General features: G+C 39.0%; 1 protein-coding gene across 5 annotated transcripts; it reads right to left on the bottom strand.

Moving 5' to 3' along the window:
- Positions 1 to 3,142: 3,142 nt before the first annotated feature.
- On the bottom strand, positions 3,143 to 13,986 carry LOC127450630 (cytokine-like nuclear factor N-PAC). Of its 5 annotated transcripts, none has more exons than XM_051714875.1 (16): positions 13,887 to 13,986; positions 12,750 to 12,786; positions 12,432 to 12,511; positions 12,185 to 12,323; positions 11,234 to 11,344; positions 10,809 to 10,892; positions 10,286 to 10,339; positions 9,249 to 9,299; positions 9,070 to 9,143; positions 7,633 to 7,732; positions 7,430 to 7,540; positions 7,224 to 7,325; positions 6,681 to 6,843; positions 6,414 to 6,596; positions 5,199 to 5,323; positions 3,143 to 4,908 (listed from the first exon to the last, which is right to left on the bottom strand). In XM_051714875.1, exons 4-16 carry the CDS (start codon positions 12,269 to 12,271, stop codon positions 4,834 to 4,836), a joined length of 1,320 nt encoding a protein of 439 aa, XP_051570835.1. In that variant the 5' UTR covers positions 12,272 to 12,323; positions 12,432 to 12,511; positions 12,750 to 12,786; positions 13,887 to 13,986; the 3' UTR covers positions 3,143 to 4,833. The 5 variants fall into 5 exon arrangements, with proteins under 5 accessions (XP_051570835.1, XP_051570831.1, XP_051570832.1 ...); XM_051714871.1 differs by lacking the exon at positions 13,887 to 13,986 and adding an exon at positions 13,263 to 13,358; XM_051714872.1 differs by lacking the exon at positions 13,887 to 13,986 and adding an exon at positions 13,263 to 13,358 and having other exon boundaries at positions 6,414 to 6,593.
- Positions 13,987 to 15,657: the final 1,671 nt, after the last annotated feature.

Here is a 15,657-nt window from a genome sequence, read left to right as displayed (position 1 = left end):
GATTGTGTAGCCTAGTGAATCAAACTGAGAGACCATTTTGAAGGCTCAGGAAACCTTTGCAGGTGTTTTGAGTTGATTAGCTGATTGGCATGTCACCATATTCTAATTTTGTGAGATAGTGAATTGGTGGGTTTTTGTTAAATGTGAGTCAAAATCATCACAATTAGAAGAACCAAAGACTTAAACTACTTCAGTCTGTGTGCATTGAATTTATTTAATACACAAGTTTCACAATTTGAGTTGAATTACTGAAATAAATGAACTTTTCCACGACATTCTAATTTATTGAGATGCACCTGTATATATATATATATATATATATGTAAACTCCCTTTTTCAGGACACTGTATTTTAAAGATTTTATTATTTTTTTTAAATCCAAATAACTTTACAGATCTTTATTGTAAAGGGTTTAAACAATGTTCTCTGTGCTTGTTCAATGAACCATAAACAATTAATGAACATGCACCTGTGGAACGGTCGTTAAGACACTAACAGCTTACAGACGGTAGGCAATTAAGGTCACAGTTATAAAAACTTAGGACACTAAAGAGACCTTTCTACTGACTCTGAAAAACACCAAAAGAAAGATGCCCATGTCCCTGCTCATCTGCGTGAACGTGCCTTAGGCATGCTGCATGGAGGCATGAGGACTGCAGATGTGGCCAGGGCAATAAATTGCAGTGTCCGTACTGTGAGACGCCTAAGACAGCGCTACAGTGAGACAGGAAGGACAGCTGATCGTCTTCACAGTGGCAGACCACGTGTAACAACACCTGCACAGGATTGGTACATCCGAATATCACACCTGTGGGACAGATACAGGATGGCAACAACAACTGCCCGAGTTATACCAGGAACGCACAATCCCTCCATCAGTGCTCAGACTGTCCGCATTAGGCTGAGAGAGGCTGGATTGAGGGCTTGTAGGCCTGTTGCAAGGCAGGTTCTTACCAGACATCACCGGCAACAACATCGCCTATGGGCACAAACCCACTTTCGCAGGACCAGACAGGACTGGCAAAAAGTGCTCTTCACTGACAAGTCACGGTTTTGTCACACCAGGGGTGATGGTCGGACTCGCATTTATCGTCGAAGGAATGAGCGTTACACCAAGGCCTGTACTCTGGAGCTGGATCGATTTGGAGGTGAAGTGTCCGTCATGGTCTGGGGCGGTGTGTCACAGCATCATCGGACTGAACTTGTTGTCATTGCAGGCAATCTCAACGCTGTGCGTTACAGGGAAGACATCCTCCTCCCTCATGTGGTACTCTTCCTGCAGGATCATCCTAACATGACCCTCCATCATGACAATGCCACCAGCCATACTGCTCATTCTGTGCGTGATTTCCTGCAAGACAGGAATGACAGTGTTCTGCCATGGCCAGCGAAGAGCCCGGATCTCAATCCCATTGAGCACGTCTGGGACCTGTTGGATCGGAGGGTGAGGGCTAGGGCCATTCCCCCCAGAAATGTCTGGGAACTTGCAAGTGCCTTTGTGGAAAAGTGGGGTAACATCTCACAGCAAGAACTGGCAAATCTGGTGCAGTCCATGAGGAGGAGATGCACTGCAGTACTTAATGCAGCTGGTGGCCACACCAGATACTAACTGTTACTTTTGATTTTGACTCCCCACTTTGTTCAGGGACACATTATTCCATTTCTGTTAGTCACATGTCTGTGAAACTTGTTCAGTTTATGTCTTAGTTGTTGAATCTTTTTATGTTCATACAAATATTTACACATGTTAAGTTTGCTGAAATTAAAAGTAGTTGAAAGTGAGAGGACGTTTCTTTTTTTTTTGCTGAGTTTATATATACTCACCAGCCACTTTATTAGGTACGCCTGTACATCTACTTATTCATGTGATATCTAATCAGCCAATCATGTGGCAGCAGTGTAATGTATAAAATCGTGCAGATATGGGTCAGGAGCTTCAGTTAATGTTCACATCAGCCATCAGAATGGGGAAAAAATGTGATCTCAGTGATTTGGAGCATGGCGTGATTGTTGTTGCCAGACGGGCTGGTTTGAATATTTCTGTAACCGTTGATCTTCTGGGATTTTCACGCACAACAGTCTTGTTAATGAGAGAGGTCAATGGAGGAAGGTGACAGTAACCCAAATAAACATGCGTTACAACCGTGCTATGCAGAAAAGCATTTCTGAACATACAACACGTTGAACATTTAGGTGGATGGGCTACAGCAGCAGAAGACCCCTCCGGGTACCAATACAGTCAGCTTAGAACAGGAAACTGCAGGAGGCTGCAGTGGGCACAGGCTCATCAAAACTGGACAGTAGAAAAACAATCGCCTGGTCTGACAAATCTAGATTTCTGCTGAGGTACACAAATAGTAGGCCCACTGCAGCCTCAGTTTTCTGTTCTTGGCTGACAGAAGTGAAACTCAATGTGGTTTTCTATTGTTGTAGCCCATCCGCCTCAAGGTTCAACATGTTGTGCATTCTGAGATGCTATTCTTCTCACTACAACTGTACAGAGGGTTATCTGAATTACCAGTCTTTCTGTCAGCCCAAACCAGTCTGGCCATTCTCCGTTGTCCTCTTTCATCAAGTCATTTTCGCCCACAGAACTGCCACTCACTGTTTTTTTTTTTTTCGCACCATTCTCTGTATAAGATATAAAAGTGGTCGGTGAGTGTATACTGTGAGTGTATATATATATGTGTGTGTGTGTGTGTGTGTGTGTGTGTATCTATGCATACAAGCCAAATTATATTATATTCTTTTTTATTTAAATAATATATTATATATTCCTATTTTATTGCTAGGTAATGCTATTATATTTAGGATGAGTTCGCAATGGCATGCATACTATTCGTATGCCAGAAATAAGCATTTTGCCATTCCGAAATGGCTTTAATTCACATTTAACTTTTTTACTTGTTTTAATTAACATGTGTACGTATACTGGTGTTTTTGTGTACTGCTGCCGTTTTGCAGCTTTAATAATAATTGCATTAACCTTATTGTTAATTATGCTCAAGGATTCAAAGTGCTGAATACTGCAAAATTTTGAAATATCTATTTACAGATGAGAAATAGTCCAAACACAAAAATGCACCTATGAACACATCCAGCGGCAATGTAATGCATTGGGAATAAAGAATAAGCACACCTATTTAGACATTCGGTTTTGTTTATTTAGAGGATTCAGTTGACCGGACAAACATAAAAGAAAAAAAAAAAAGAGAAATTTCACATTTACATGAAATTATAAATAAACTCCAATTAGAACACCAAAACCTTCCTTGCACAACTGGAAACGAGTTGTCAGTATTTCATTACCAACTCAGTTAAACCACAAAAATCAACCATTTACAGTAAATAAACCCATTAGCTAAGACAAAAGTACAGCCTACAATATTAAGACACCAGACTAATGAATTCAGTAAAGTCAAACTGAAAGCATGTTATTCCATGTATTCAAATAGCCCAACCCTTTGATGGGGATATATACACATCTTAATCTTACCGAGTCCTTAATAAATCACAAAATTGTCTTATTCATAATCGCGCAAGTCAAAGTCTTCTTGGCAGAACAACAGTTCATAGAAAAGGAATCACCCTGTATTTGTTTTGAGTTTAAAAAAAATACCGAAATGACTAAATAATATGCCACTGAACACATGGCCTGTCATATGTCTTTTAAAATGAACAAATGCATTCCAACAATTATAATTTAGGTATAAAATGCTGCAAAATTATTCCAAATTAATCTTGACTTGTAAAACTTTGTTTTAGCTGAAATCAAAGACTGACACAGTCAATTAGTTTTTCAAACAACTAGACAAAAGAAAATCAAAATAAGGCAACAGATCACCCCCACCATCGGATTATGAACTTTAAACAAAGAGTTTTTTTTTTTGACTTCTGAGGTCTAATATAAAACCTTTAAATAAAATGAAAATGAAATAATTCCAAATGTCGTTTTATTTTTTATTCTAAAATCCAGTTGAAAGATGCGCATATGACGCAAAACTAGACCTAAAGCAGGGAAAGACCTTAAGTCAAGCTGGAAAAAAGTTAGTTCCATTGCATAACTGATAGTCATGATTCAATACTTGGGAAAATAAAGGGATGCTTTTCAGCATGTTTAATTCATTATGAGAGATTTCAGGGACATTTCAGGATCTTCGGCGTGATTATTATATGGGAAACTCCTAAAAACAAAAATAAAAAACAATACTGCATTTCTCGTAAGGCAATAAAAAAAAAATTAGTAAACTGGTGATTTCCAAAAATGAGAGGAACAAAATAAATGAGAAAATTAAATGTACAGCCACAATGCACCTGACAGGATGGTGATCTTTAGAGATAAAATAAATAAATACATCTATCATATATGGGTATTAAGGCAATGCAGTGGCTGTTTTCTTCATCATGCTCCTCAAGCCTGTTTGTGATCAGAAGGTTCATACTTTAGATTTCTGAACATTGAGGGGAAAAAAAAAAAGCACACTGAGGAAAGTCATCAGTAAAGATATGAATGATAAATAAAACCCTAGTCTCTACAAACAAGACTGCATTGTATGCAGTAGCCTTATTGAAATGCAGTTGTAATACACTGCACGCTCTATCAAAAAAAAATATCAATAATCGCAAAGAGTTGAAGCACCTCCCATTCAGCATACGTGCAGCAATATTATAATCAGTGCAATGCTCAGATTAGGCTGCTAAAGAGATCCCATTATACATGGGAAAACATTTCACTGGTGCCCAACAAAATTCATCAGCAGAGAAAAAGACAGAGGGAGAGAAACGAAGAAAGAGTAAGGTTTGTGGTCCAGGACGCAAAGCACATCTACAGAATTAGTGAATATAAGCTCTGTAGACTGCAGACATGTCATTGTCGGACTGGTCCAACGCTTTTGCCCTCTTGTATACCTGCAGAAAAATAAAATAAAACATTACTTCTTAAAAAGCAAATTGATGAACTGTTCAAATTGCAATTAATTGCCAGAGAAAACAACAAAGGCTTTGTCTCGACTGCTCTTTTATGTTTGTTTTTAATCGCTTTGAAAGCACATTACTGTTAAAATTCATTATGTGGTTTAGTTTACATCAAATTGCATTATATATTCTCTTAAAAAGTCAAAGTACATTAGCTCGATAAATCAATGGAGTATCTGATACACTGATATGAGTTAACCAATTAGAATCAAGTGATGTCCCACCTCATTTGCAGCAGCTGCCATCGGTGTTGGGTGATTAACTGAATCTCCCATTGAAATGGCCAGTCTCAGATCTTTCTGAATATGTTTCAGATAGTAATCAGGTTTGAAGTTGCCCTGCAAGATATCTGAGGAGAAATGAAAAGGTCAATCTAATGAATGGTTCTTATTCGGTAACACTTCACAGTATACGTATAAATTATACATTAACATTAGTACACTCAATACTTTTAACCAGCAATATTTAACAGCATTTAATAATCTCGCTAAATTCTAAACATACACATTTTTTTTACATTAAAAGTTGTCAACATTAATGCATTTCGAACTAACGATGCACTGTAGTACATTTATAAATGAACAATTAATTGCTTAATAAAGCATTAAAAGGTGCTGTAAGCAATTTTAGCATTCTGAAGCTATCACGTGACTGAGCTGTTGAATTAGCCACACCTCCTCATTCCAAAACCCCACCCTCCAAAGCTAATTTTGAGAACAAAAACTGAGCAAAAGAGCAGCATTGTTTGTTCCTGTGGCTGTCAAATTCAACAGTGGCACATTAGTGCCCTCAACTGACAAGCATTATGAATCATAGCCTCAATGATCCGCCTCAAATGAGAAGGAGCAAAATGACTGACAGGTGAAAAGCGTCAATGTCCGCAGACACATTTTTGTTTGCTGTTTACAAAGTCTACAGCTGTCACAGAGACCGGTGAGATATCCCAGGACTCCTTTAATAAAATGCAAAAAATCATTTATTTTTAGTTCATAAAACCTAATGCTTTGTCAAATTTAAAAGTGTAGAACCTTATGGTAAAATGTTAACGATTAATTTAAAAGGTATATAAGTTCATGAGCACCATGCAGAGTTGCATTTAGATGCTTATGCTTCATCCCAAATTTTGCAATGGTTCTTTTACATTCCTCAGAGAATTTACACAACAAATGACAATCTGTGCCATGACTGGTGATTAGCATTTGACATTGAGACTAAAGGACACCATCCCTAAGCAGCACCATGTTACAGACTAAGGTTAATGGCAGGAAGCATACTCCCCCAAGTGATGCGTGTTCAAAGGCATCAACTTACGACTCATTTATAATTGCATTCAATTATAACTTATCCAGAGTTACATTATGGCAACTCTGTGCATGCCAACTCTACACATATGGGCAAACCATTTTAAACAGGAGATTTTAAGAGAAAAGTAAACCTACTTTGGCATTTCTGGTCCACAAAAGTGCTTGCCATCTGTCCCTGGCAAAGAATATCCAAGAACGTTTGTTGTGACTGTCCTGTGGCCTGGGCCAAGGTCAGTCCCTCTGCAATGGTTGCCATGAAACTGCCTTGAACCATGTTAAGGATCAACATCATTCTTGCAGCATTTCCTGCTTCACCTGCTTCACAAGACAGGAACAATTTACTATCAAGAGCAAACATCAACCTGGTACAAAGCTACATGCCATGACTAAAAGGTGTTGTACCTATAAAGAAAGACGTCTTCCCCATAGCTTGGAAGCAGCTGCTACAGTCTTCATAAACACTGCGGTCTCCTGCAGCAACAATGACCAGCATACCATCATTGGAAAGCTGCTGGCTACCTGAAACTGGAGCTTCTAGGAACCTGCCACCTCTGGATGTGATGACCTACAGAACAGATTCAAAATGCATCTCAGTTACATGTTTCCTCCACCATTTGAGGGAACAGTTCACCCCAAAATGAGAATCCAATCATCATTTTATTACAGTCATGCTGTTCCAAACCTGTATGACTTTCTTCCTTACATAGAGCACAAAAGGAGATGTTAGAAGAAACATTAGCCTCACTCACCATTCACTTTCACAGCATGGAAAAAGATGTAATGAAAGTGAATGGTTCAGCCTAACATCTCTTTTTTTGTGTGTTTCACAGAGGAAACAGTAACACCGTTTTGGAGCAACCTGAGTACATTACAGAATTTTCATTTTTGGATGAACTATCCCTTTTATATCAATATGACATTGAGGATTTAAAAAGGCCTCATTACCTGTGCGAGCTCCGTGATGGTTTCTGAATCAACAGTGGACATCTCCACATAGCATTTGCCTGGTCTGATTCCCTGGAGAACTCCACTTGGACCAAAAACAAGCTGAACAGAAAAGGCAGTTGTAATACCATTTAAATCAAAGCAAAGCCAACATTACAGACTGCCAATGAAGACATCTGAGCACTATTTCAAAAACATAGACCTACATCTCTGGCAGCTTTGGGGTCTGATACACAGGAAAATGTGATATCACACATAGACACAACCTCTGCGGGTGTTCGGCCTAATCTGGCACCTTCCTGAATGAACAAATCACACTGTAAAAGAGAACAAGCACAAAATCAGTCATAAGACATCCACACTTGGGTTTAACTTTGGAGAGACTTCATTAAAACCTCATAAATAGTACCTTTTCTGCTGTGCGATTCCAAACGGTGACAACATGCCCCATCTTCAACAAATTACAGACCACACCACTTCCCATTAGTCCCAGTCCAAGGAATCCTATCCTGTTGTAAAAACAAGTATGCAAATAGCATAGGATTATTGACATTATTAAAGGAATAGTTCATCCAAAAATGAACACTCTCTCATGATTCACTGACCCTCATGCCATTCCAGATGTGTATGACTTTCTTCAGCAGAACTCAACTGAAGATTTTTAGAATATTTCAGCTCTGTTGGTCCATACAATGCAAGTGAATGGTGACCAGAAGTTTGTAGCTCCAAAACTAACAAAGGAAACATAGAAGTAATCTATATGACTCCAGTGATTAAATCCATACCTTCAGAAGCTATATAAAAGGTGTGGGTTAGAAACAGATCAAAATTTAAGTCATTTAACTCTACATCTCCACTTTCACTTTTACATCTGAAAGTCACATGTGGTGCCTGTTTAGTTTCACTTTCACATTTGAAAGTGAAAGTAGAGATTTAGAGTAAAAAAGGACTTTAATATTGTTCTGTTTCTCACACACACACCTATTATATTGCTTCTGAAGGAAGGATATGGATTTAACCACTGGAGTCGTATGGATTACTTTTATGCTGCCTTTGTGATTTTTGGATCTTTGGATGACCATTCACTTGCATTGTATGAACCTACAGAGCTGAGATATTCTTCTATAAATCTTTGTGTTCTGCAGAAAAAAGAAAGTCATACACATCTGGGTGAGTAAATAATGAGAACATTTTCATTTTTGGGTGAACTATCCCTTTAATGTTCCAAGTTCAATACAAGTTAAGCTCAATCAACAGCATTTGTGGCATAATGTTGATTAACCAAAAAAAAAAAAAAAAAAAAAAAAAATATACATCCACTGTCAAAACAAAAAACAAAGTGGCAAAAATTGCGGTAAAAGTAAGGGCACTTACAATAAAAGTGATTAGGGCCAGTCCATAAACGTTAAAATGCATAGCGTTTCAAAAGTATAGCCACAAGATGTAAACATTTTGGTGAGAGGAAATATCTGACTAACCATATCTGTGTTAAGTTATATCCAATATTATAACTTGTTATGATGACTGGCAAACCCTGTAAAACGATGCCGCGCCAGTAAATCCCTGATTTTATCGTACTAAACTCATGTTAACACATAATGTTTACGTCTTGTGGCTATACTTTTGAAAATGTGACTATTTTAACGTTTTTAGACTGGCCACTTTTACTTCCATTATAAGCGCCTTACTCTACCCACAATTATTTTTATAATGAAGGATGAGTTGTAATTAGTGGTAATAAACATTATGCCATACATTCTGTTAAAGGAGCCAAAATGGTTCCACAAACTATTAAATTGGACCACCCAGATGTTTTGAAAATAAATAAATAAATACATCACATTACCTTTTGTCTGTAGGTGTGATGCTGCCACTGATTGCTGTGCTGTCTGCTGCCTGAATAGACGTCGATCTGGTGTCCTTTGTAGGAGAAATACAGACAATTATTACAATTAATGAGTACAGCTGACTAATTACTAAGTTACTGAAGAAAACACAAGTTATGATTTCCCAGGCAATGCTCACCTCCTCAATAATCTTTAAGCGTTTGGTGATGGGCTCCATTGATGAAGCCGGCTGTAAGGAGAGAGGGTAGTTTTTGGTACATCAAATTCAAATGAAAGACCATAAAGTCTTGTGAAAAAAAGGATTCTAGATACACTATGGGGTGAAAACACCAAGGAAAAAGCCAGGTGGAAACCATTTGGCCCAACAGTCACAAATGATCTTAAGTATGTAACACATTGCTCTGCTGACTTCCTGTACAGTTTGCACTTACACGGCTCATACTGCCATATCTTATACTAGAGCCGAGGGCCAGGAGCTAAGCCAGCATTAGGAACTGAAAATAAAGCTATCAGGCTCAGTCACATGCTTTCAGTTTAACAAACGTTTACGGGACAAAACTGTGGCTGACACAGCCTACATAAACATGGAGTCATTTTGAGAAACACCTTGGGCATTTGAGATCTTACTGTCTTTTTTTTTTTAAAGAAATCATATTAAGACCAATTTGTTTCTGACTGTGAGGCCTGAAAGCAAAGAGCAAAAGGTCAAGCAAGAAGGAAATGTTGCCCTGAAGAGCAAGTGCCAAGAGGAAAGAGCCGTTTAAACAGTTCGTTAGCATAACTGGCCTTTGAACCGAAGCACAATAGTATCTTGTCCAGGCTGTTCTGCTGGCTGAAAACAACCTTTTCCTATTCAGTTTTTTCAAATCTAATCAATTACTTAGACATGCTGGCACGAACAAACTGTGCAAACATGGCCTAGACGGACCTTTTAATAATGACTGTACAAAATGACTGTTCAAAAAACACATGCCAGCTCAAGTCATCTCGTGTCAGAAGATCAATTGATAAGATCAACATTGTCTGTGTTTCAATACTTAAATTCAGTAAAACCACCATGTTGCAGATGCAGCCAAACAGCATCACCAAAAGCGGTTTGGGGAAGGAATAATTCAGAGGTTAAAAATAGAGAAGCCATTGTGTGCAAGCGACAGGGGGAAAGTTTGTACTAGCTATAAAGAAATTCAGTATCCCAGCAGCAAAATGTCTCCTTACCTTCTCAGACTGGCTGAGCAGAAAGTGATGGAAATGTGGGTCATCCTTTACTGGCTATAACGGAAGAGAGTTAAATTGGAAACTATTCTCCAAAGAGACTTGCTGACCTGGGCTGAGTTTCCCAAAAGCATCGCAAACTTAATTTGATCGTAGAGACCATTGGCGGCAATGGTTTCTAAGATCTACTTAGGCTTACGATGCTTTTGGGAAACCCAGCCCTGATTGTTGTTTAATAGTAAAACTATTTACAGCAACATATTTGGAGGTGCAAGGACAATGCATTTTTTGCTATTTGAAAATGAGGTGTTTCTGAACCATCTAATTTCAGTGACTGATGCTTTAAATGATTGATGACATTATTGAATTTGATTGCGAAAATCCACATTGTACTTCTGTGACTGCACCTAACTCCACTACTTCAGCCAAACTATGAAAAAAAGCTTTATTTATAGAAAGGGGCATATTATGTGCAGAACACATAAAAACGCAGATAAGGCAGAGATAAACTGTGAATGTGACCTACACTGCTCTCCCATTTGAATCCTGATACTGTTCCAGCGACCAGCCGTCGTACAGAGGATGGCTCTGGGTCAGAGTCAGTCTGTTCCTTAAGGGATAGAGAGACACATTCACCATGTGTATAGATCGGCTTTATCGTATGAAACAAAGCTCTGTGTTAGCTGGATCTCTGCCCATTCAAAAATACAGCCAGGCAGAGACACTGCAAAAGATGACACAACAGTCTGAATGAATGGGTGGGTCCCGCTTGACAAATCCGAGACTAAAACATACAACTGTAACCTGATGCCGCAGTAGGTGCAACAGCAAACGGCCTTAGCAAAGGACTTGGATGAACCTGACAAAAAAAAAAAATCCCTTTGGAAACTTGTTGGGTTACGATCCAACTGTCCCACAACAGTGCTGTGTAAGGGTAAAGCATCTTCCAACCTTGTCTGATGAGCCACCCTTGAAGGCATCTTCATCATCCTCTTCAATAATCTTCATGGGTTTAGCTGCTTTACGGCCTTTCTCAGATTTGCTTTTGTCATCAGGGTGTGCCTGTAAACGGAATGATTTTAATGCGATGTGAGCCATTAAAATTCTGAAATGGTACACATGGTATCAACCACTTTTCCACCATAGGGCTGAATGCTACTGAGCACAGTACGGAACGGTTACAGTAGCATTTCCACTTGAGCACGGTTCGGCACGGCACGATTATAAACCGTTCTCGGTCTGGAGTTCTCATCACGGTTAGCGAACCATACTCAACCATGCTGGTTGAATTACTTTAGTATGTGGCGACTCTGTGTATCTTCATGATTTTATTATGATGGTTTAACTAGCATTGTAGCCTACATTTATTTTCTACACGCCTTTTTCGCCAGGAAAGTACATTTCTAGCTCATTAAAACTCAAAATACATCAGTATATTCTCATATACTATTTTCATATAATACTATTTTGTCAATAAATGTCCTTTTAAGCTAGTCTGGGAACTTTTACCTTTCTTCAGGTTCGTGTCCGGTGGTAAACACAAGCCCTCAGCAAAAAATGGTAATTCTCTTGCCTTTTTCCCTTTACTTTCCTTTTTGTGACATGGACCTGTGTCTTTGCTGTTAGTTAGTGGAGTAAAACCAGGGGAAAGAGCAGTCCTAAAAACTGGAATATACGATCATCCTCCACAGCGCGCCACACTCGCTCCAGTATTTACCTCTCACACAATCCCCAAAAGATTGATCTGTTACATGCATTCTCCTGATTTCACAGCACCACAGTGGAAAAAGAAAGTGTAACCAAACCAGCTGGTCTGGATCGGCATGGAACGGTATGGTTTTATGATGAGAACTGTTGGCCCAATGGTGGAAAAGCGGCTATGGTGTCTTTGTATGGACTAACCTGATCTTTGCCCTTGGCTTTTTTAAGGTACTCCTCCACTGCGTCAACAGCCTGTTGGAAGCGCTTGCCTTTGTTTATCTTGATCATCTCATCTTTGTGGGGGTGGTAGGGCTTCAGCTGTTCTACCTTTATCCAGGCGCTAAAAAGGCAAAACATAAAGTCAAGATCTACTTAATGAAGCTTCAGAGCCAAGGTAGAAACAAGGGTCTGATTGTAAAAGAAAACTTACGACATTTTGTGTACTTACTGATCTTCAGTCCCAAAAAATTTGACAAAAAAGCATTTTTTGCCTCTTGGCCTTTTCAGATCCTTTGGAGGACTGACGATCTGAAAACACAGGGATGGTTATAAGATTAGTAAATGGGCTGCCGAACATGCAAAATACATTTTTTATCCATAACAGTCTGTTGCTGCATTCAATATCCTAGGAAGGCAGTTCACTAGGTTTTGAGAACAGCCTGTGACCTCTGTTTGCGTGGTCAACCACAGGCAACAAACAAGCCAACAGCTGACCTCAGACAAACAACACATCTTTAACTCAATATTGTATATGATCAAATCTTACCTTGCCTGGCCAAGGTGGATAGCGTCCAAGCTTTCCCCTGAAACACATATTGAGAGGAGAAAGTTAGCGGTTTAAATGGCTGTGGCTCATTTGGGAGTTGGTGAAAAGGAAGCGCTGGTGCATCGAATCAAGCTAGCTACTGTACAGCTAACCAGTCCACCAACCACAAACAGCTCTCCTAAATGCATTAAAGCTGGTTTTAAATTCAATATCCACCTAATAACACAATTAAATGTTAGTGTAAACAATCCTAAATCTTTTACAACACTAACAGCACATACTCTTAAAAAAAAAAAAAAAAAAAAAAAACGTGATCGTTAGCTTGTAAGCTAAGCTCTCTCAAGGCTGCTGTTCAACGTTTGGCTTCTCGGCAGACTTAAACGGGGCCATATGCTCGATTTTACCAACGCATTTTAATGCAGTCACGACAAGAGGTTGAAATCTGCATTTCTACGCACACGAATGGACGTTCAACGGTGACGTTAGATTAAACTGTTAAATGTAATGTCTTACCAAACCAAATCCCCGATCCTTAGATGCACAGTCGCCATCTTAAACTGTTTCAGAGAAACGTCGCACTGAACACACCCACCACACTCCATGTACCCCTCCACCTCAGCGAGAGGATTGTTATTATTGCAATAAGACCTTTGCTATTTAGTATATTGGTAATTTATTCATGTTTTTAAAAAAATAAATTTCTTATATTTTTAAAAATATTTTATAAATATATTTTTTATATACATAAATGTAATTTTTATGTAAAACGCCCGCTCTTTCAGTTTTCAAGGGATTACGATTAGCCTACTTTGTCACATCTGTGTTGGGCTCAAAAACAAAATCCCTTAAATGTCAACAAATATTATCATTGCACAACCTCATATAATTGTTTCTCTCTGGCTCTTTAATGTTTGTTTTTCTATAATAGCTGCGATTTCTTATGTAAAAGTATTATTATTATTATTATTATTTGCATTAATAATAATAAAATAAAATGAAAATATCGAACAACGTAGTTATCGCTCCGCCATCTTTAATTTTTAATGGGAATGACAACGAGGCTGTGAGGGATAGACTTACCACCTCTTCAACGGCACAAGCGGTATAAAGTTGTCTCGAGAGGGGGTAAAATCTTACCTGCCACCGCCGCAGGCAGCTCTCACTCGACCTGCCACCGCCGCAGGCGGCTCTCACTGGACCTGCCACCGCCGCAGGCGGCTCTCACTGGACCTGCCACCGCCGCAGGCGGCTCTCACTCGACCTGCCACGGCTCTCACTCGACCTGCCACCGCCGCAGGCAGCTCTCACTCGACCTGCCTCGGCTCTCACTTGTTACCTGCGCCTCCCTCTCGATCCGTCAGCGTCACAGACAGCTCCAACTCGCACCGTCACCATTAGTTGCGCCTCTCTTGCTATCTTTAGTCCTGTTTTAAATATTTGTTAAGGGCTTATACATTTCTTAATCTTTAAATAAGTGTTCTTTGTCTTTTAAAGGATTAAAAGTTGCAGTCCAAAGTGGTTCTGATGACTGCTGGTATCTGCCTTGTAGCAGCATGGTTCATCTGACAGTCATCATCTATACAAGCTAAACATGACTATATGCCAGCAAATTATACAGTCCTCCTATTGATTCAGCTCACTCATTTGATTGGCTATCGATAGTTGGCATGTTCTCTTTTTTATTAAATTCAATATTTTTTTATATACATTTTTATACAAAATTCACAACAAGAGAGTATTTTTTAAGGAGATTTATTAAAGCAAGAGATGATGACATACAGCAAAACTTCTAAACATATTATTTTCTACATATACTGCTTTTTGTGTTAATATTAGGGGAGATCAGCGCAGCATCTTATATAGACAAATAAAACAGGCTAAATAAATAGGGTTAGAGTGGCACACAAACAAACACAAAAAAGCACGCTTTTGCAAACCACAAACACTTTGCAAACAAGTATGTTTAATGGTTTATACGCTGTGATACACAATGACTGTTTTTTTTTTAGTTTTTTTTTAAAAAGGAGTGACAAATATTTGGTTACTGTCATAACAAAAGCTATATATTTTCACTCTACAACACTGTCGATTTTAGATAAAACCTGTCATATTGCACTGAGCCTCTGTAACTGAATATGGAAACACCGTAATTATTTTAATCCAGAACTTTTCTCAAATCTAGCCAACTGAATGTTAGATTTTGATGTTAAAATATTATATTATGTTATATTAACGTTCTGTACCTGTGTATCTTGTTACTAGATAGACTAGCATATGTCATGGGATACATACAGCCATACACCATATCAATAAGCCAAAAGCAATAATACTTTTTTAAACACAACATTATTGGAGAGGGAGAGTTCTCACTCGACCTGCCACGGCTCTCACCCCACCGTTGACGCGACGGATAGTGTGTAAGAGGTGACGCGACGGATAGTGTGTAAGAGGTGACGCGACGGATCGTGTGTGAGATGTGACGCGACGGATCGTGTGTGACAGTTATGACGCAACGGATCGTGTGTGAGAGCTGTGACCTGCTAGACCTTATTCATGCTTGCGCCATCTTTGATTTTAATGGGAATGACAACGAGGCTGTGTGGGATAGATTTACCACCTCTTCAATGGCACAAGCGGTATAAAGTTGGAGAGGGGGTAAAATCTTTCCGTGGCAGAGACCTGCCACCGCTGCAGGCGGCTCTCACTCGGCTCTCACTCGAACTGCCACCGCCACAGGCAGCTCTCACTCAGAAAGATTTTACCCCTATACTGTAAAGTTGTATAAAGCTCCTAGATCACATCAGATTTTTCACAACTCATGTTGTCTGGAGTTCTTTGTCCACTGAATGTTCTTGGAAAGATATTTTATCAATGTTTTGTCTGCAGAATGATCCAAAAACACTTTAAA

This window comes from Myxocyprinus asiaticus, chromosome 13, assembly GCF_019703515.2.
Source record: "Myxocyprinus asiaticus isolate MX2 ecotype Aquarium Trade chromosome 13, UBuf_Myxa_2, whole genome shotgun sequence".
NCBI classification, from domain to species: Eukaryota; Metazoa; Chordata; class Actinopteri; order Cypriniformes; family Catostomidae; genus Myxocyprinus; species Myxocyprinus asiaticus.
This window is presented reverse-complemented; position numbering and strand designations above follow the sequence as displayed.

Excerpts from the sequence above, each read along its gene's own strand:
- LOC127450630 (XM_051714871.1), bottom strand. The coding sequence starts at position 13,351 with ATGGAGTGTGGTGGGTGTGTTCAGTGCGACGTTTCTCTGAAACAGTTT. Across the intron at positions 12,512-12,749 it reads ATCCACCTTGGCCAGGCAAG|ATCGTCAGTCCTCCAAAGGA; the intron begins GTAAGATTTGAT and ends CTGTGTTTTCAG. Across the intron at positions 6,844-7,223 it reads CCATCACGGAGCTCGCACAG|GTCATCACATCCAGAGGTGG; the intron begins GTAATGAGGCCT and ends TCTGTTCTGTAG.